We start from the raw sequence: 20,972 nt of genomic DNA, 5'->3' as shown, positions 1-20,972 counted from the left end.
GAGACTGATATACTGGTAGAGAGACTGATATACTGGTAGAGAGACTGATATACTGGTAGAGAGACGGATATACTGGTAGAGAGACTGATATACTGGTAGAGAGACTGATATACTGGTAGAGAGACTGATATACTGATAGAGAGACTGATATACTGGTAGAGAGACTGATATACTGATAGAGAGACTGATATAGTGGCAGAGAGACAGACAGACTGTCAGAGAGACTGCTATACTGGTAGAGAGACTGCTATACTGGTAGAGAGACTGATACACTGGTAGAGAGACTGATATACTGGCAGAGAGACAGACAGACTGGCAGAGAGAATGCTATACTGGTAGAGAGACTGATACACTGGTAGAGAGACTGCTATACTGGTCGAGAGACTGATATACTGGTAGAGAGACTGATATACTGGTAGAGAGACTGATATACTGGTAGAGAGACGGATATACTGGTAGAGAGACTGATATACTGGTAGAGAGACTTATACACTGGCAGAGAGACTGCTATACTGGTAGAGAGACTGATATACTGGTAGAGAGACTGCTATACTGGTAGAGAGACTGATATACTGGTAGAGAGACTGATATACTGGTAGAGAGACTGATATACTGATAGAGAGACTGATATACTGGCAGAGAGACAGACAGACTGGCAGAGAGACTGCTATACTGGTAGAGAGACTGCTATACTGGTAGAGAGACTGATACACTGGTAGAGAGACTGATATACTGGGAGAGAGACAGACAGACTGGCAGAGAGAATGCTATACTGGTAGAGAGACTGATACACTGGTAGAGAGACTGCTATACTGGTCGAGAGACTGATATACTGGTAGAGAGACTGATATACTGGTAGAGAGACTGATATACTGGTAGAGAGACTGATATACTGGTAGAGAGACTGATATACTGGTAGAGAGACTTATACACTGGCAGAGAGACTGCTATACTGGTAGAGAGACTGCTATACTGGTAGAGAGACTGCTATACTGGTAGAGAGACTGATATACTGGTAGAGAGACTTATACACTGATAGAGCGACTGATACACTGGTAGAGAGACTGATATACTGGTAGAGAGACTGATATACTGGTAGAGAGACTGATATACTGGTAGAGAGACGGATATACTGGTAGAGAGACTGATATACTGGTAGAGAGACTGATATACTGGTAGAGAGACTGATATACTGGTAGAGAGACCGACAGACTGGTAGAGAGACTGATATACTGGTAGAGAGACGGATATACTGGTAGAGAGACTGATATACTGGTAGAGAGACTGATATACTGGTAGAGAGACTGATATACTGGTAGAGAGACTGATATACTGGTAGAGAGACTTATACACTGATAGAGCGACTGATACACTGGTAGAGAGACTGATATACTGGTAGAGAGACTGATATACTGGTAGAGAGACTGATATACTGGTAGAGAGACGGATATACTGGTAGAGAGACTGATATACTGGTAGAGAGACTGATATACTGGTAGAGAGACTGATATACTGGTAGAGAGACCGACAGACTGGTAGAGAGACTGATATACTGGTAGAGAGACGGATATACTGGTAGAGAGACTGATATACTGGTAGAGAGACTGATATACTGGTAGAGAGACTGATATACTGATAGAGAGACTGATATACTGGTAGAGAGACTGATATACTGGTAGAGAGACTGATATACTGATAGAGAGACTGATATACTGGCAGAGAGACAGACAGACTGGCAGAGAGACTGCTATACTGGTAGAGAGACTGCTATACTGGTAGAGAGACTGATATACTGGTAGAGAGACTGCTATACTGGTAGAGAGACTGATATACTGGTAGAGAGACTGATATACTGGTAGAGAGACTGATATACTGGTAGAGAGACTGATATACTGATAGAGAGACTGATATACTGGTAGAGAGACTGATATACTGGTAGAGAGACTAATATACTGGTAGAGAGACTGATATACTGGTAGAGAGACTGATATACTGGTAGAGAGACTGATATACTGGTAGAGAGACTGATATACTGGTAGAGGGACTGATATACTGGTAGACCGATATACTGATAGACTGATATACTGGGAGAACCCTATAGAACCTATATAGGGAATAGGGTTTAAAGTAGTGCACTATATAGGGAATAGGGTCTAAAGTAGTGCACTATATAGGGAATAGGGTCTAAAGTAGTGCACTATATAGGGAATAGGCTCTAAAGTAGTGCACTATATAGGGAATAGGGTCTAAAGTAGTGCCCTATATAGGGAATAGGGTCTAAAGTAGTGCACTATTTAGGGAATAGAATGCCATTTGTGATGCTCACAGTGTTTGTGTTGTTGTCCTCCTCAGCCATGAAGTACCTGGTGGTTGTAGTCCGGTCTCTGTCTCTGACTGGAGGAGGCTGTGTCTCAGTAGATCCAGGTTAGTATACACACACACACACACACACACACACACACACACACACACACACACACACACACACACACACACACACACACACACACACACACACACACACACACACACACACACACACACTAGGTCTGTCTATCTAAGGTCCTTTTGTTTCCTCAGACCTTCTGATTGAGATCCACAACACCAACAACTTGTCCGGAGGCCCTAGCGGGGACACTTCTGTCTCCAAGAATGAACCTGCGAGATACAAAGTCCAGAGCTGCAAACAACTCAAAGACAAATACAACATCAAGGATGGTCAGCAAACCACAACGCATTCATTCTTCCCTGTAGTATGAGTTAAAGCAGTCAAGCTTGGAAAATAGACATATATGTCAATATATTTATATTTATATGTTATTTTTATGTGTTCATATGTTAATATATATACACCATACAGTGCCTTCGGAAAGTATTCAGACCCCTTGACTTTTTCCACATTTTGTTAAGTTACAGCCTTATTCTAAAATTGATTAAAATGGATTAAAACAAATCCTCATCAATCTACACACAAAACCCCATAATGACAAAGTGAAAACTGATTTTTTGAAATGTTTGCAAATATATAGAATATTTTAAAACAGAAATACCTTATTTACATAAGTATTCAGACCCTTTGCTATGAGACTCGAAAATGAGCTCAGGTGTGTCCTGTGTCCATTGATCATCCTTGAGATGTTTCTACAACTTGATTGGAGTCCACTTGTGGTAAATTCAATTGATTGCACAGGGACTGGGAGACTAGTCAGGATCGAGGGAAAGATGGACGGAGCAAAGTACAGAGAGATCCTTGATGAAAACCTGCTCCAGAGCACTCAGGACCTCAGACTGAGGCGAAGGTTCTCCACTGCAGTCCGACGGACGAATCTGGTTTTGGCGGATGCCAGGAGAACGCTACCTGCCCCAATGCATAGTGCCAACTGTAAAGTTTGGTGGAGGAAAAATGGTCTAATGCTCTTGTGGCTGAATGGAAGCAAGTCCCCGCAGCAATGTTCCAAAATCTAATGGAAAGCCTTCCCAGAAGAGTGAAGGCTGTTACAGCAAAGAAAGGGGGGACCAACTCCATATTAATGCCCATAATTTTGGAATGAGATGTTCAATGAGCAGGAGTCATGTAGTGTATATTTTAAATATATTTTGATATATTTGAATTAGGGCTGACCCCATTTAGTCGACTGGTCGATTGTTTGGTCGCTAGGCTGTTGGTCGACCAATATTTCTTTAGTCGAGCAGTAGCAAAAAAGAAGTTTAAAACATGGCGTAGAAGACCGCTGTCTGATTGGCTCCTGTCTGAGTGGACTGATCCATTGTGGAGGCCGTGGGGATGGCACAGTCCATCAGTCTAAGACATGTGCAACTGAAATTGTATATGGTGATATTACATAACAACAATGGTGCAACACTAATACAAATTGTACTATTTTTTAACAAATGCGTTTCTGCCGTGTTGGATAGACGCGGTTCTGAAAGAAATCAGTGCGTTGTTGAATTGGCGCCTTTTCCTAGACCATGTTGCTATTTACATAATAGCAAAGTTATTCAGCGTATTGGTGTTGAGAACAATGCGGCGGAGGCAGCAGCAGAATGAGATGAAAAAACAGCCCTTGACTTATTGTCTAAGAAAAGTGAGGAATTAGAAAATCACTACTTCATTAAGTCTATAATCAATAGCCTAACTGTTAAATGTGTCTTTGGCTTGATTTCCTCATTATTGTTATTATTATTATGATCATTATAATAATAATTAATGTTATTATCATTAGTAGGCGTCGTATAGCAGCCTCGTTTAACCACCATTGAGTTGTAGGCCTAAGAGCACATCCTGTTTAGTCTGAATACCGTAACTTACTGAGGACTATATTTCAATACTTATATAGGCTACTGTATCAATCAATCAGTCATTCATTCATGTCATCACACAGCATTCCAGTCATTTTAATACATTAAGGCATATAGATTGAACATATTTAGTATGTATTTGTGAATATTTTTCTCTGTGTCCTAGATGGGATATACTACCTGACCACGGCTAGCGGGACTGAGTACCAGACCTTCTGTGACATGACCACGGCGGGCGGCGGCTGGACACTTGTGGCAAGCGTGCACGAGAACAACATGTTTGGGAAGTGCACGGCTGGCGACCGCTGGACCAGTCAGCAGGGGAATAACATCAACTACCCAGGAGGAGACGGGACCTGGGAGAACACTGCCACCTTTGGGACAGCAGAGGGCGCCACCTCTGACGACTTCAAGGTGGAATACTCCCCTCTTAACTTTAGAACACTCCTCTTTACTTTAGAACACTCCTCTTTACCTTCAGAACACTCCTTTTTACTTTAGAACACTCTTCTTTACTTTAGAACACTCCTCTTTACCTTCAGAACACTCCTCTTTACTTTAGAACACTACTCTTTACTTTAGAACACTCCTCTTTACCTTTATAACACTCCTCTTTACTTTAGAACACTCATCTTTACTTTAGAACACTCCTCTTTACCTTTAGAACACTCATCTTTACTTTAGAACACTCCTCTTTACCTTTAGAACACTCCTCTTTACTTTAGAACACTTATCTTTACCTTTAGAACACTCCTCTTTACTTCAAAACACTCTTTACTTTAGAACACTTCTCTTTACCTTTAGAACACTCATCTTTACTTTAGAACACTTCTCTTTACTTTAGAACACTTCATTTTCCCTTCAGAACACTTCTCTTTACCTTTAGAAAACTCCTCTTTACTTTAGAACACTTATCTTTACTTTAGAACACTCCTCTTTACATTAGAACACTCATCTTTACCTTTAGAACACTCCTCTTTACCTTCAGAACACTTCTCTTTACCTTTAGAAAACTCATCTTTACTTTTGAACACTCCCCTTTACTTTAGAACACTTCTCTTTACCTTTAGAACACTTCTCTTTACTTTAGAACACTCCTCTTTACTTTAGAACACTCCTCTTTACCTTTATAACACTCCTCTTTACTTCAGAACACTCTTTACTTTAGAACACTTCTCTTTACCTTTAGAACACTCCTCTTTACTTTAGAACACTCATCTTTACTTTAGAACACTCCTCTTTACCTTTAGAACACTCCTCTTTACTTCAGAACACTCTTTCCTTTAGAACACTTCTCATTCCCTTCAGAACACTCCTCATTCCCTTAAGAACACTCCTCATTCCCTTTATAACACTCATCTTTCTCTTTGGAACACTCATCTTTCTCTTTAGAACACTCATCTTTCACTTTAGAACACTCCTCTTTCTCTTTAGAACATGCATCTTTCCCTTTAGAACACTCATCTTTCCCTTTAGAACACGCACATTTCTCTTTATAACACACATATTTCTCTTTAGAACACTTCTCTTTCTCTTTAGAACACTCATCTTTTCCTTTAAAACACTCCTCTTTCTCTTTAGAACACGCATCTTTCCCTTTAGAACACTCATCTTTCTCTTTAGAACACTCATATTATGCTTTAGAACACTCATCTTTCTCTTTGGAACACTCCTCTTTCTCTTTAGAACACTCGTATTTATCGTTAGAACACTCATCTTTATCTTTAGAACACTCATATTTTTCTTTAGAGCACTCATATTTCTCTTTGGAACACTCATCTTGCTCTTTCGAACACTCATCTTTCTCTTTAGAACACTCATCTTTCCCTTTAGAACACTCCTCTTTCTCTTTAGAACACTCACCTTTCCCTTTCGAACACTCCTCTTTCTCTTTGGAACACTCCTCTTTCTCTTTAGAACACTCATCTTTCCCTTTAGAACACTCGTATTTCTCATTAGAACACTCATCTTTCTCTTTGGAACACTCATATTTCTCTTTGGAACACTCACCTTTCCCTTTAGAACACTCATCTTTGTCTTTAGAACACTCATCTTTCTCTTTAGAACACTCATCTTTCCCTTTAGAACACTCCTCTTTCTCTTTAGAACACTCACCTTTCCCTTTCGAACACTCATCTTTCTCTTTAGAACACTCCTCTTTCTCTTTAGAACACTCATCTTTCCCTTTAGAACACTCGTATTTCTCATTAGAACACTCATCTTTCTCTTTAGAACACTCATATTTCTCTTTGGAACACTCACATTTCTCTTTGGAACACTCACATTTCTCTTTAGAACACTCATCTTTCTCTTTAGAACACTCATCTTTCCCTTTAGAACACGCAATTTCTCTTTATAACACTCATATTTCTCTTTAGAACACTTCTCTTTCTCTTTAGAACACTCATCTTTTCCTTTAAAACACTCCTCTTTCTCTTTAGAACACGCATCTTTCCCTTTAGAACACACATCTTTCTCTTTAGAACACTCATATTATGCTTTAGAACACTCATCTTTCTCTTTGGAACACTCCTCTTTCTCTTTAGAACACTCCTCTTTCTCTTTAGAACATTCCTCTTTCTCTTTAGAACACTCATCTTTCCCTTTAGAACACTCGTATTTATCGTTAGACACTCATCTTTATCTTCACTCATATTTTAGAGCTTATTCTCTTTGGAACACTCATCTTGCTCTTTCGAACACTCATCTTTCTCTTTAGAACACTCATCTTTCCCTTTAGAACACTCCTCTTTCTCTTTAGAACACTCACCTTTCCCTTTCGAACACTCATCTTTCTCTTTGGAACACTCCTCTTTCTCTTTAGAACACTCATCTTTCCCTTTAGAACACTCGTATTTCTCATTAGAACACTCATCTTTCTCTTTAGAACACTCATATTTCTCTTTGGAACACTCACATTTCTCTTTGGAACACTCACATTTCTCTTTAGAACACTCATCTTTCTCTTTAGAACACTCATCTTTCCCTTTAGAACACGCACATTTCTCTTTATAACACTCATATTTCTCTTTAGAACACTTCTCTTTCTCTTTAGAACACTCATCTTTTCCTTTAAAACACTCCTCTTTCTCTTTAGAACACACATCTTTCCCTTTAGAACACTCATCTTTCTCTTTAGAACACTCATATTATGCTTTAGAACACTCATCTTTCTCTTTGGAACACTCCTCTTTCTCTTTAGAACACTCCTCTTTCTCTTTAGAACATTCCTCTTTCTCTTTAGAACACTCATCTTTCCCTTTAGAACACTCGTATTTATCGTTAGAACACTCATCTTTATCTTTAGAACACTCATATTTTTCTTTAGAGCACTCATATTTCTCTTTGGAACACTCATCTTGCTCTTTCGAACACTCATCTTTCTCTTTAGAACACTCATCTTTCCCTATTGAACACTCCTCTTTCTCTTTAGAACACTCACCTTTCCCTTTCGAACACTCATCTTTCTCTTTGGAACACTCCTCTTTCTCTTTAGAACACTCATCTTTCCCTTTAGAACACTCGTATTTCTCATTAGAACACTCATCTTTCTCTTTAGAACACTCATATTTCTCTTTGGAACACTCACATTTCTCTTTGGAACACTCACATTTCTCTTTAGAACACTCATCTTTCTCTTTAGAACACTCATCTTTCCCTTTAGAACACTCCTCTTTCTCTTTAGAACACTCACATTTCCCTTTAGAACACTCACCTTTCCCTTTAGAACACTCATCTTTGTCTTTAGAACACTCATATTGCTCTTTAGAACACTCATCTTTCTCTTTGGAACACTCGTCTGTCTCTTTAGAACACTAATCTTTCCCTTTAGAACACTCCTCTTTCTCTTTAGAACACTTCTCTAATACTTCTCAGCAAAGAAAGGAGACAAGGAGAAGAAGAGGGTTTTAGACCAATGAGATGTAACCCAGGGTAAAACCTAGGTTGGAGAAGACAAAAGTTAAGACAACAACAATTTAATATCCCATAACTCTTTGCAACAATGGGACCAGCTTTACTAGTTACCAACGGCTCTTCTAATATCCCATAAATCTTTGCAACAATCGGACCAGCTTTGTTTGTTAGCAATTGCACTGGTAGTTAGCAATGGCGCAGGTCCCAGATTTGTGACGACGTTGTCTATATTTTTGACCCAGGGTCAAACCAAACCTCACTTCCTGATTCCCCTCTCTCAGAACCCAGGGTATTATGACATCATGGCGGAGGACATGTCTGTGTGGCATGTTCCTAACAGAGCTCAGCTGCAGACCTGGAGAATCACCTCTATCCTCCGTTACCACACTGAAGCCAAGTTCCTAGCCCAGTACGGAGGAAACCTCCATGGACTGTTCAAGGTACAGAACACAACACAGGACCTTCATTGGGGAGGACGGGCTCGTGCTAATGACTGGAGTGGAATCTGTGGATTGGTATTTGCTCTGTTCTGACCATTATTATGAGCTGTCCTCATCTCACCAGCCTCCTCTGGTACACACACACGCACACACACACACACACACACACACACACACACACACACACACACACACACACACACACAGTCTAGTATAACTAAACGTTTAGGGACACACAATTCAGTCACATTCAAAATCCTATTTTCCCTAAATCTAACCCTAACCTTAACACCAAAACTTAACCCTAGCTAACCCAAACCCTAATTCTAACCCAAACACTAATTCAAACGTTAACACTAAACCCCCTAAAAATAGTATTTGACCTTGTGAGGATTAACAAAAGCATTGTTTTTGTAAGTTTAGTATTATTGTGGAGACTGGTTTTCTCTCTCTCTCTCTCACTCTCTCTCTCTCTCTCTCTCTCTCTCTCTCTCTCTCTCTCTCTCTCTCTCTCCCTCTCCCCATGTGTCCTTGTCCCCCCAGCGTTATACAGTGAGGTATGGAGTAGGAAATTGCAACGACAAGGGACCTTCTATTCCAGTGGATGATATGGGAACTAAGGACACCACCAAAATGTTCTATGGTCCTACGCCCAGAGGTAATAACAACATTTAGTTTATTAGGATCCCCATTCACTACTGAACATGCAGCAGCTACTCTTCCAGGACGACATGGCTCTATACAGAACTGAGCAACGCATTAAATGTGTTTTGGTTTGGGTACCGGGAAGAAACCCATAGTGGTGTGTCTGCTGGGGTATATGCAGTACTAGTCAAAAGATTGGACACACCTACTCATTCAAGGGTTTTTCTTTATTTGTACTATTTTCTACATTGTAGAATAATAGTGAAGTCATCAAAACTATGAAATAACAGATATGGAATCATGTAGTACCCCAAAATATATTTTATATTTGAGATTCTTCAAAGTAGCCACCCTTTGCCTTGATGACAGCTTTGCACACTTCTGGCATTCTCTCAACCAGCTTCACCTGGAATGCTTTTCCATCAGCCTTCAAGGAGATCCCATATATGCTGAGCACTTGTTGGCTGCTTTTCCTTCACTCTGCGCTCTAACTCATCCCGAACCATCTCAATTGGGATAAGGTTGGATGATTGTGGAGACCAGGTCATCTGATGCAGCACTCCATCACTCTCCTTCTTGGTCAAATAGCCCTTACACAGCCTGGAGGTGTGATTTGGGTCATTGTCCTATTGAAAAACAAATGATAGTCCTACAAAAGCGCAAACCAGATGGGATGGCATTTCTCTCAGGAATGCTGTGGTAGCCATGATGGTTAAGCGTGTAATCAATTCGAAAATAATCACAGACAGTGTCACCAGCAAAGCACCCCCACACCATAACACCTCCTCCTCCATGCTTCACGGTGGGAACCACACATGCGGAGATCATCCGTTCACCTACTCTGCGTCTCACAAAGACACGGCGGTTGGAGCCAAAAATCTAAAATTTGGACTAATTAGACCAAGTGACAGATTTCCACTGGTCTAATGTCCATTGTTCATGTTTCTTGGCCCAAGCAAGTCCCTTCTTCTTATTGGTGTCCTTTAGTAGTGGTTTCTTTTCAGCAATTCGACCATGAAGGCCTGATTCACAGTCTCCTCTGAACAGTTGATGTTGAGATGTGTCTGTTACTTGAACTCTGTGAAGTATTTATTTGGCCTGCAATTTCTGAGGCTGGTAACTCCAATGAACTGATCCTCTGCAGCAGAGGTAACTCTGGGTCTTCCTTTCCTGTGGTGGTCCTCATGGGAGCCAGTTTCATCATAGCACATGATGTTTTTTGCGACTGCACTTGAAGAAACTTTAAACATTTTTTAAATGTTCCAGATTGATTGACATCCATGTCTTAAAGTAATGATGGACTGTTGCTTCTCTTTGCTTATTTAAGCTGTTATTTTTTAAATATTTTTGTATTATTTTATTTTGCGACAGAGCCTGGGCTCGAACCCAGAATCTCTGGTGGCACAGCCTTAGACCACAACACCACCCGGCAGGCCCTACTTAAGCTGTTCATGCCATAATATGGACTTGGTATTTTATTAAATAGGGCTATATTCTGTATACCACCACTACTTTGTCACAACACAACAGATTGGCTCAAACGCATTAAGAAGGAAATAAATTCCACTATTTAACAGGTCAACCTGTTAATTGAAATGCATTCCAGGTGACATTTTCATTTTAGTCATTTAGCAGACGCTCTTATCCAGAGCAACTTACAGTAGTGAATGAATACATTTCATTTCTAAACATTTTTTTTTTTTTTTCTGTGCTGGCCCACCGTGGGAAACGAACCCACAACCCTGGCGTTGCAAACACCATGCTCTACCATGCTCTACCAACTGAGCTACAGTGACTACCTCATGAAGCTGGTTGAGAGAATGCCAAGAGTGTGCAAAGCTGTCATCAAGGCAAAGGGTGGCTACTTTGAATAATCTCAAATATAAAATATATTTAGATTTGTTCAACACTTTTTTGGTTACTACATGATTCCATATGTATTATTTCATAGTTTTGATGTCTTCATTATTATTCTACAATGTAGAATTGTCCAAACTGGTACTATAAGTCCGAAGTTCTGTATGTCTGTTTGAAGTGTATGCAAATAGATTATACAAGTGGTTAGGCATTTTCAACACCCAAATCTTTCTTAAAAAGACTGGAAGAGAAGTAGTCAGTTTCTCCTCAACCATGAGACTATCATGTTGTTGATTGCTAGATCTTCCTTTGCTGTACCTGACCATATTACCAGACAGTAATCAAGACGAGACAAGATCAAAGACTGAACAACAAGTACAGTTGATCTTTGTGACAAAAACATTTTTTTTTTTATAACAGATATACCTCTTCCTATCTTCACAACGACTTTGTCAATATGATAACTGACCATCCAATGTTCCTCCGAGGAGTTCAGCTACTTCAACTTGTTCAATGTTCCTCCGAGGAGTTCAGCTACTTCAACTTGTTCAATGTTCCTCCGAGGAGTTCAGCTACTTCAACTTGTTCAATGTTCACAGCCTTTGTGCACATCTCCAGTTGAGGTTTAGGTCAATCATTTATTTTTTTACCAAATACAATGCTTTTGATTTTAGATGTATTTAAGACCAGTTTATTGTTAACTTATTACCCGATCTGACACTGACTGTAACTCCTTGCTAAGCGTTTCAGTGAGCTCTCTGGCTGAAGGTGCTGAAGTCTGCAATCATCAGCATACATAGTAATTTGAGCTTCATGTGTTGACTGTGTTCTACTGTAGGAGTAGTTAGTAGTTACACCCACCTCCTAATGTGTTGACTGTGTTCTACTGTAGGAGTAGTTAGTAGTTACACCTACCTCCTAATGTGTTGACTGTTTTCTACTGTAGGAGTAGTTAGATGATAGACTACACCTACCTCCTAATGTGTTGACTGTGTTCTACTGTAGGAGTAGTTAGTAGTTACACCTACCTCCTAATGTGTTGACTGTGTTCTACTGTAGGAGTAGTTCGATGATAGACTACACCTATCTCCTAATGTGTTGACTGTGTTCTACTGTAGGAGTAGTTAGATGTTGGACTACACCTACCTCCTAATGTGTTGACTGTGTTCTACTGTAGTAGTAGTTAGATGATAGACTACACCTACCTCCTAATGTGTTGACTGTGTTCTACTGTAGGAGTAGTTAGTAGTTACACCTACCTCCTAATGTGTTGACTGTGTTCTACTGTAGGAGTAGTTAGTAGTTACACCCACCTCCTAATGTGTTGACTGTGTTCTACTGTAGGAGTAGTTAGTAGTTACACCTACCTCCTAATGTGTTGACTGTTTTCTACTGTAGGAGTAGTTAGATGATAGACTACACCTACCTCCTAATGTGTTGACTGTGTTCTACTGTAGGAGTAGTTAGTAGTTACACCTACCTCCTAATGTGTTGACTGTGTTCTACTGTAGGAGTAGTTAGATGATAGACTACACCTATCTCCTAATGTGTTGACTGTGTTCTAATGTAGGAGTAGTTAGATGTTGGACTACACCTACCTCCTAATGTGTTGACTGTGTTCTACTGTAGGAGTAGTTAGATGATAGACTACACCTACCTCCTAATGTGTTGACTGTGTTCTACTGTAGGAGTAGTTAGATGATAGACTACACCTACCTCCTAATGTGTTGACTGTGTTCTACTGTAGGAGTAGTTAGATGATAGACTACACCTACCTCCTAATGTGTTGACTGTGTTCTACTGTAGAAGTAGTTAGATGATAGACTACACCTACCTCCTAATGTGTTGACTGTAATCTACTGTAGGAGTAGTTAGTAGTCTACACCTACCTCCTAATGTGTTGACTGTGTTCTACTGTAGGAGTAGTTAGTATAGACTACACCTACCTCCTAATGTGTTGACTGTGTTCTACTGTAGGAGTAGTTAGATGATATACTACACCTACTTCCTAATGTGTTGACTGTGTTCTACTGTAGGAGTAGTTAGATGATAGACTACACCTACCTCCTAATGTGTTGACTGTGTTCTACTGTAGGAGTAGTTAGATGATAGACTACACCTACCTCCTAATGTGTTGACTGTGTTCTACTGTAGGAGTAGTTAGTTGATAGACTACACCTACCTCCTAATGTGTTGACTGTGTTCTACTGTAGGAGTAGTTAGTAGTTACACCTACCTCCTAATGTGTTGACTGTGTTCTACTGTAGGAGTAGTTAGATGATATACTACACCTACCTCCTAATGTGTTGACTGTGTTATACTGTAGGAGTAGTTAGATGTTGGACTACACCTACCTCCTAATGTGTTGACTGTGTTCTACTGTAGTAGTAGTTACACCTACCTCCTAATGTGTTGACTGTGCTCTACTGTAGGAGTAGTTAGTAGTTACACCTACCTCCTAATGTGTTGACTGTGTTCTACTGTAGGAGTAGTTAGATGTTGGACTACACCTACCTCCTAATGTGTTGACTGTGTTCTACTGTAGGAGTAGTTAGATGTTGGACTACACCTACCTCCTAATGTGTTGACTGTGTTCTACTGTAGGAGTAGTTAGTAGTTACACCTACCTCCTAATGTGTTGACTGTGTTCTACTGTAGGAGTAGTTAGATGTTGGGCTACACCTACCTCCTAATGTGTTGACTGTGTTCTACTGTAGGAGTAGTTAGATGATAGACTACACCTACCTCCTAATGTGTTGACTGTGTTCTACTGTAGGAGTAGTTAGATGATAGACTACACCTACCTCCTAATGTGTTGACTGTGCTCTACTGTAGGAGTAGTTAGATGATAGACTACACCTACCTCCTAATGTGTTGACTGTGCTCTACTGTAGGAATAGTTAGATGTTGGACTACACCTACCTCCTAATGTGTTGACTGTTCCAGCCGAATAGACAACATTACATACTTATGTTCCTAAACTTCTATTTCTTCTGTTTCTATGGCAGGTGAGTTTGAGCCTGGCTTCATCACTTTCCGAGCGATAAACACTGAACGTGCAGCCTTGGCCATCTGCTCTGGGGTCAAACCCACTGGCTGCAACAATGAACACGTGAGTAAGGCTACGGCCACACAGAAATGTACAGATTTAGTTTTTCAATGGCAGTCATCAGTTGAGACAGACTACGTAACATGAAAGGCATCGTAATGTCTGTCAAAAGACTGTGGAATGCGATGACTATTGTTAGGGTTTGACCAACTATTTGTTTGCATAACCTATATAATATAACAAAGAAGCTATGCTATAATATTAAGTTTATACTCTATATGATAAGAGCATACTGCTGTGTGAGAGGAAGGGGCTCATGGGATGTTGAGTCATATGGAAAGAATGCAGATGCTGTAAATCAGGGATATGGAAGAGCTTGTTAAATGATAACGGCAGGATATGGGTGAAATGTATATGCGGAGGGGTGTCGGGGTTTTAGAGAACTGTACATTGTGCAGTCACAAGATAAATCGACTGCCAAAGATAATAACTACACCCGGCAACAGGAGGCGTCTTGAGGTTGGGACCAACCTGCACGCCAACGATAGGATGAGTAAGTTTAAACCACGCTCATCCTCCCTTTGACAGGCCAGCAGTGAGCGGGAACTATCTCTGTCAGAGTATTTAATGAGAAGCAAAGGATGTTATTCCAGTTCTCTGTTTTGCCCTGCGAGGTGTTACAGGGAGCCCGTATATACGAACCACCTATTTACCATTCAAGTGTTTGCATTAATTAAAGTACAAAGAAATCCGAAGTTACTATGAGTGACTATTTTGTTCCGATACCAGATTCGAATTGACGCGACTTAACACTATCGAGCAACAGTTGTTCCGCACATTGACATAACGTTTAGTCAACTTTTTTCTAAGGGCAGAAAGAATCTGATTGGTTTAGGGCAGACCAAATCTCATTGGTTTCTAAAAGGTCAATGGGTGGACTTTAACAGATGCACAACTTTTGAAAACATGGCGTCGGTTTGAACTGAGAATCTTGTAAGTAAAACTTTGTTACAAGTTGAAACATTTTGAAATGTATTATTGTGTTACAGTAGTCAAACAAATGTGACAATATATCTAAGATACAACTGGTTTCCTGACATGAAGCAAAGCGTAAAATGTAGAAAATTACCAGCAACATGCTAAGCTAATCAGAGCAAGTTAGCTAGCTAAGCATTCAGCAACCTCTTAGCTCCTCATGTTGAATTAATAAATAGAGCTAATTAGCTAGCTAGCTAAGCATTCAGCTACCTCTTAGCTACTCATGTTGAATTAATAAATAGAGCTACCTAGCTAGCTAGCTAAGCATTCAGCAACCTCTTAGCTCCTCATGTTGAATTAATAAATAGAGCTAATTAGCTAGCTAGCTAGCGAGCTGTCAAATATACAAGTAGGTCAGCTAACACGCTTTATTGAAACTTTAAGTTGAATAATCTATATAAACTTTAAAAAAATGGGGATGGACAGCCCCCTCCTGCTGTTCAAAGACCATTCAGTCCTCTGAAGCCCCCTCCTGCTGTTCAGAGACCATTCAGTCCTCTGAAGCCCCCTCCTGCTGTTCAGAGACCATTCAGTCCTCTGAAGCCCCCTGCTGCTGTTCAGAGACCATTCAGTCCTCTGAAGCCCCCTGCTGCTGTTCAGAGACCATTCACTGGCATTTTCTGCAAGAAATCTGCCTCCAGAAATAAAATCTTCTCCCAAGTGGGTGTGACACCAACTCCTGTGTCCTGCTGCACTGCTGCTTGGATTCCACCTGGCGATCCGTTCACCGTCTGCCCTGGCCTGTCTCCCCCTCTCTGGTACAGGTTCCCTCCACCGCACTCACACCTCTCTCCCGAGCTTTCGCTCGCCTCCAGCTCACAGGCCTTTTTGGGGCAAGTGACTCTGAACTTACAATGGCTAGCCCAAAGTCATTATATATTAAAGCATTTTCTTGTGCATTTTGCTATTTTGCCTCATGACTCCTGCATACTTTGTTGACTACAAACTTTCTTTACCCAACGGTGGTAAAGACTATGTTTGTTCCCACACTCGGGACTCTGACTCTCTATTGGTTACACAGACCTTTGTCCTCCCATCCTATTCTAACCACCTCTCGCGGCTTTGTATTCATGTTACCTGATGAAATTGCTGTATAATATGATCTTGTTGCACATTCAGATGTCATAAATCAGCACTGCAGAGCTCTCTCTGTCCTCTGCCGTGCCTTGATTGTGTTACTGTTGATGATATCTGGAAATGTGCATGTACACCCTGGCCCATCTACAGTTGCTAGCCCCAATTCTGACTTGTGCTCTGATATCTTCTTCACTGATTTCTGCTCCCGTAAAAGCCTGGGTTTTCTGCACATTAACACCAGAAGCTTATTACCTATAATGGATCAATTGATAGTGTGGGTTCACAGCTCCAATCCAGATGTGTTGGTCATTACTGAGACGTGGTTAATCACCACTTCAACCTCTTATGGACAAACTTTCCGCTAGCGGAACACTGTTCCGCCTGCGGAACCCCTAGCCAACTGCCAATGGCATCGCACCGCGCAAAATACAAAACCAACTAAAATACCACTAAAATACCACAATAACATTTTCTCAAACATATGACTATTTTACACCATTTGAAAGATAAGACTCTCGTTAATCCAACCACACTGTCCGATTTCAAAAAGGCTTTACAGCGAAAATAAAACATTAGATTATGTCAGGAGAGTACCCAGCCAGAAATAATCACACAGCCATTTTCAAAGCAAGCATATAATGTCACAAAAAAACAAAACCACAGCTAAATGCAGCACTAACCTTTGATGATCTTCATCAGATGACACTCCTAGCACATTATGTTATACAATACATGCATGTTTTGTTCAATCAAGTACATATTTATATCAACATTTTTTTTTTACATTAGCATGTGATGTTCAGAACTAGCATACACTCCGAAAACTTCCGGTGAATTTATTAAATTACTCATGATAAACCTTGACAAAATACATAACAATTATTTTAAGAATTATAGATACAGAACTCCTTTATGCAATCACGGTGTATGATTTTAAAATAGCTTTTCGGCAAAAGCACATTTTGCAATATTTTGAGTACATTGCTCGGCCATCACGGCTATCTATTCAGACACTCGCCAAGTCGAGGCTCACTAAACTCAGAATTACTATTAGAAAAATTGGATTACCTTTGCTGTTCTTCGTCAGAATGCACTCCCAGGACTTCTACTTCAACAACAAATGTTGTTTTGGTCCCAAATAATCCATAGTTATATTTCAATAGCTCCGTTTGTTCGTGCGTTCAGGTAACTATCCGAAGGGTGAAGCGCAGGCGCATTTCGTGACAAACAATTTCAAAATGTTCCTTTACCGTACTTAGAAGCATGTCAAACGCTGTTTAAAATCTATTTTTATGCGATTTTCCTCGTAAAATAGCGATAATATTCCAACCGGACGATGTTGTATTCATTCAAACAGGTGAAGAAAAACATGGAGTACTCTCGTGGCCGCGCATCTCCAGGCTATGAGCCACTAGGCTGACCACTCACAAACAGAGCTGCTGGACCCTGCCCAGAGACAGCAGAGATCCCATTCCACTTTCTGGCGCCTTCAGAGAGCCTATGGAAGCCTTAGAAATTGTCACGTTACAGCAGAGATACTGTATTTTCGATAGAGAGGCAAAAGAAGCACCAGAAATGGTCAGACAGGCCACTTCCTGTATGGAATCTTCTCAGGTTTTGGCCTGCCATATGAGTTCTGTTATACTCACAGACACCATTCAAAGAAGTTTTAGAGTGTTTTCTATCCAAATATACAAATTATATGCATATTCTAGTTTCTGGGCAAGAGTAGTAACCAGATTAAATCGGGCACGTTATTTATACCCGGTCGTGAAAATAGTGCCCCCTAGCCCTAACAGGTTTTAAGTCAGGATTCCTATTTGACTCAGCCACGTCTCCTTGCCCGTCCAACATTTCCTCATCTCCCACCCCTTCTAATGTGACTATTCCTGATGCTTCTCCCTCTTTTTCCCCTGCCCCGCTACAAAGGTTCTCCCTGCAGGCAGTCACTGAGTCCGAGGTCCTAAAAGAGCTCCTTTAACTTGACCACCCAAAAAACTTCTGGGTCAGATGGTTTAGACCCTTTCTTCTTTAAGGTTGCTGCCCCTATCATCGCCAAGCCTTTCTCCAACCTTTTTAACCTGTCTCTCCTATCTGGTGAGGTTCCCATTGCTTGGAAGGCAGCCACGGTTCGTCCTTTATTTAAAGGGGGAGATCAAGCTGATCGTAAATGTTATAGGCCTATTTCTATTTTGCCCTGTTAATCAAAAGTGTTGGAAAAACTTGTTATTAATCAACTGACTAGCTTTCTTGATGTCTATAGTATTCTCTCTAGTGTGTTCCGCTCAGGTTATGGATGTGTCACTACAAACCTTAAAGGTCCTCAATGATTTCACCATTGCCCTTGATTCTAAGCAATATTGTGCTGATATATTTATTGACGAGGCCAAAACTTTTGATAGACCATTCCATTCTTGATAGACTATTCCATTCTTGTGAGCCAGCTAAAGAGTATTTGGTGTCTCTGAAGGGTCTTTGGGCTGGTTTGCTAACTACCTCTCTCAAAGAGTGCAGTGTATAAAGTCAGAAAATCTGCTGTCTCAGTCACTGCCTGTCACCAAGGGAGTACCCAAAGGCTCAATCCTAGGCCCCACGCTCTTCTCAATTCACACCAACAACATAGCTCAGACAGTAGGAAGCTCTCTCATCCATTTATATGCAGATGATACAGTATTATACTCAGCTGGCCCCTCCCCAGATTTTGTCTTAAATGCTCTATAACAAAGCTTTCTTAGTGTCCAACAAGTTTTCTCTGTCCTTAACCTTGTTCTGAACACCTCCAAAACAAAGGTCATGTGGTTTGGTAAGAGGAACGCCCCTCTCCCCACAGGTGTGATTACTACGTCTGAGGGTTTAGAGCTTGAGGTAGTCACCTCATACAAGTACTTGGGAGTATGGCTAGACAGTGCACTGTCCTTCTCTCAGCACATATCAAAGCTGCAGGCTAAAGTTAAATCTAGACTTGATTTCCTCTATCGTAATCGCTCCTCTTTCACCCCAGCTGCCAAACTAACCCTGATTCAGATGACCATCCTACCCATGCTAGATTACAGAGACGTAATTTATAGATCAGCAGGTAAGGGTGTTCTCAAGCAGCTAGATGTTCTTTACCATTCAGCCATCAGATTTTCCACCAATGCTCCTGATAGGACACATCACCACACTCTATACTCTTCTGTAAACTGGTCATCTCTCTATACCCTTCGCAAGACATTTACGTCATTTAGCAGACGCTCTTATCCAGAGCGACTTACAGTAGTGAATGCATACATTTCATACATTTTTAATTTTTTTTCCTGTGCTGGCCCCCCGTGGGAATCGAACCCACAACCCTGGTGTTGCAAACGCCATGCTCTACCAACTGAGCTACAGGGAAGGCCCACTGGTTGATGCTTTTTTATAAAACCCTCTTAGATATCAACTGCAGCCCTCATCCTCCACAAACAACACCCGCTCTGCCAGTCACATTCTGTTAAAGGTCCCCAAAGCATACACATCCCTGGGTCGCTCCTCTTTTCAGTTCGTTGCAGCTAGTGACTGGAACGAGCTGTAACAAACACTCAAACTGGACAGTTTTATCTCCATCTCTTCATTCAAAGACTCAATCATGGACACTCTTACTGCGAGTTGTGGCTGCTATGTGTGATGTATTGTTAAAGTGTCCAATCACTGGACACTTTAACCTGTTGGGGGTAGGGGGCAGTATTTACACGGCCGGATAAAAAACGTACCCGATTTAATCTGGTTATTACTACTGCCCAGAAACTAGAATATGCATATAATTATTGGCTTTGGATAGAAAACACCCTAAAGTTTCTAAAACTGTTTGAATGGTGTCTGTGAATATAACAGAACTCATATGGCAGGCAAAAACCTGAGAAGATTCCTTACAGGAAGTGCCCTCTCTGACAAGATCTTGTTCTTCTTGTCTCTGTTTATTGAAGACTGAGGATCTTTGCTGTAACGTGACACTTCCTACGGCTCCCATAGGCTCTCAGAGCCCGGGAAAAAGCTGAATGATATCGAGGCAGCCCCAGGCTGAAACACATTATCGCTTTTGGCAAGTGGCCGATCAGAGGACAATGGGCTTAGGCGCGTGCACGAGTCGACCCCGTGCTTTATTTTCTTTCGTCTTTTTACCTAAACGCAGATTCCCGGTCGGAATATTATCGCTTTTTTACGAGAAAAATGGCATAAAAATTTGATTTTAAACAGAGGTTGACATGCTTCTAACTACGGTAATGGAATATTTAGACATTTTTTGTCACGAAATGCGCCGTGCTCGTCACCCTTCTTTACCCTTTCGGATAGTGTCTTGAACACATGAACAAAACGCCGCTGTTTGGAGATAACTATGGATTATTTGGGACCAAACCAACATTTGTTATTGAAGTAGAAGTCCTGGGAGTGCATTCTGACGAAGAACACCAAAGGTAATCAAACTTTTCTAATAGTAAATCGGAGTTTGGTGAAGGCTAAACTTGCTGGGTGTCTAAATAGCTAGCCCTGTGATGCCGGGCTATCTACTTAGAATATTGCAAAATGTGCTTTCACCGAAAAGCTATTTTAAAATCGGACATATCGAGTGCATAGAGGAGTTCTGTATCTATAATTCTTAAAATAATTGTTATGCTTTTTGTGAACGTTTATCG

At 40.8% G+C, this 20,972-nt stretch overlaps 1 protein-coding gene across 1 annotated transcript in view; it reads left to right on the top strand.

Annotated features, from left to right (window-relative positions):
- Window positions 1–2,354: 2,354 nt before the first annotated feature.
- Window positions 2,355–20,972, top strand: part of LOC123728073 (intelectin-like) — a 31,094-nt gene continuing 12,476 nt past the window's right edge. The window contains exons 1-6 of the mRNA XM_045698623.1: window positions 2,355–2,424; window positions 2,581–2,718; window positions 4,466–4,713; window positions 8,496–8,654; window positions 9,198–9,312; window positions 14,165–14,268. Of these exons, the coding sequence (XP_045554579.1) occupies window positions 2,355–2,424; window positions 2,581–2,718; window positions 4,466–4,713; window positions 8,496–8,654; window positions 9,198–9,312; window positions 14,165–14,268 (834 nt within the window). The remainder of the gene's footprint in view (window positions 2,425–2,580; window positions 2,719–4,465; window positions 4,714–8,495; window positions 8,655–9,197; window positions 9,313–14,164; window positions 14,269–20,972) is intronic.

This window comes from Salmo salar, chromosome ssa17 (assembly GCF_905237065.1).
Source record: "Salmo salar chromosome ssa17, Ssal_v3.1, whole genome shotgun sequence".
NCBI classification, from domain to species: Eukaryota; Metazoa; Chordata; class Actinopteri; order Salmoniformes; family Salmonidae; genus Salmo; species Salmo salar.
This window is presented reverse-complemented; position numbering and strand designations above follow the sequence as displayed.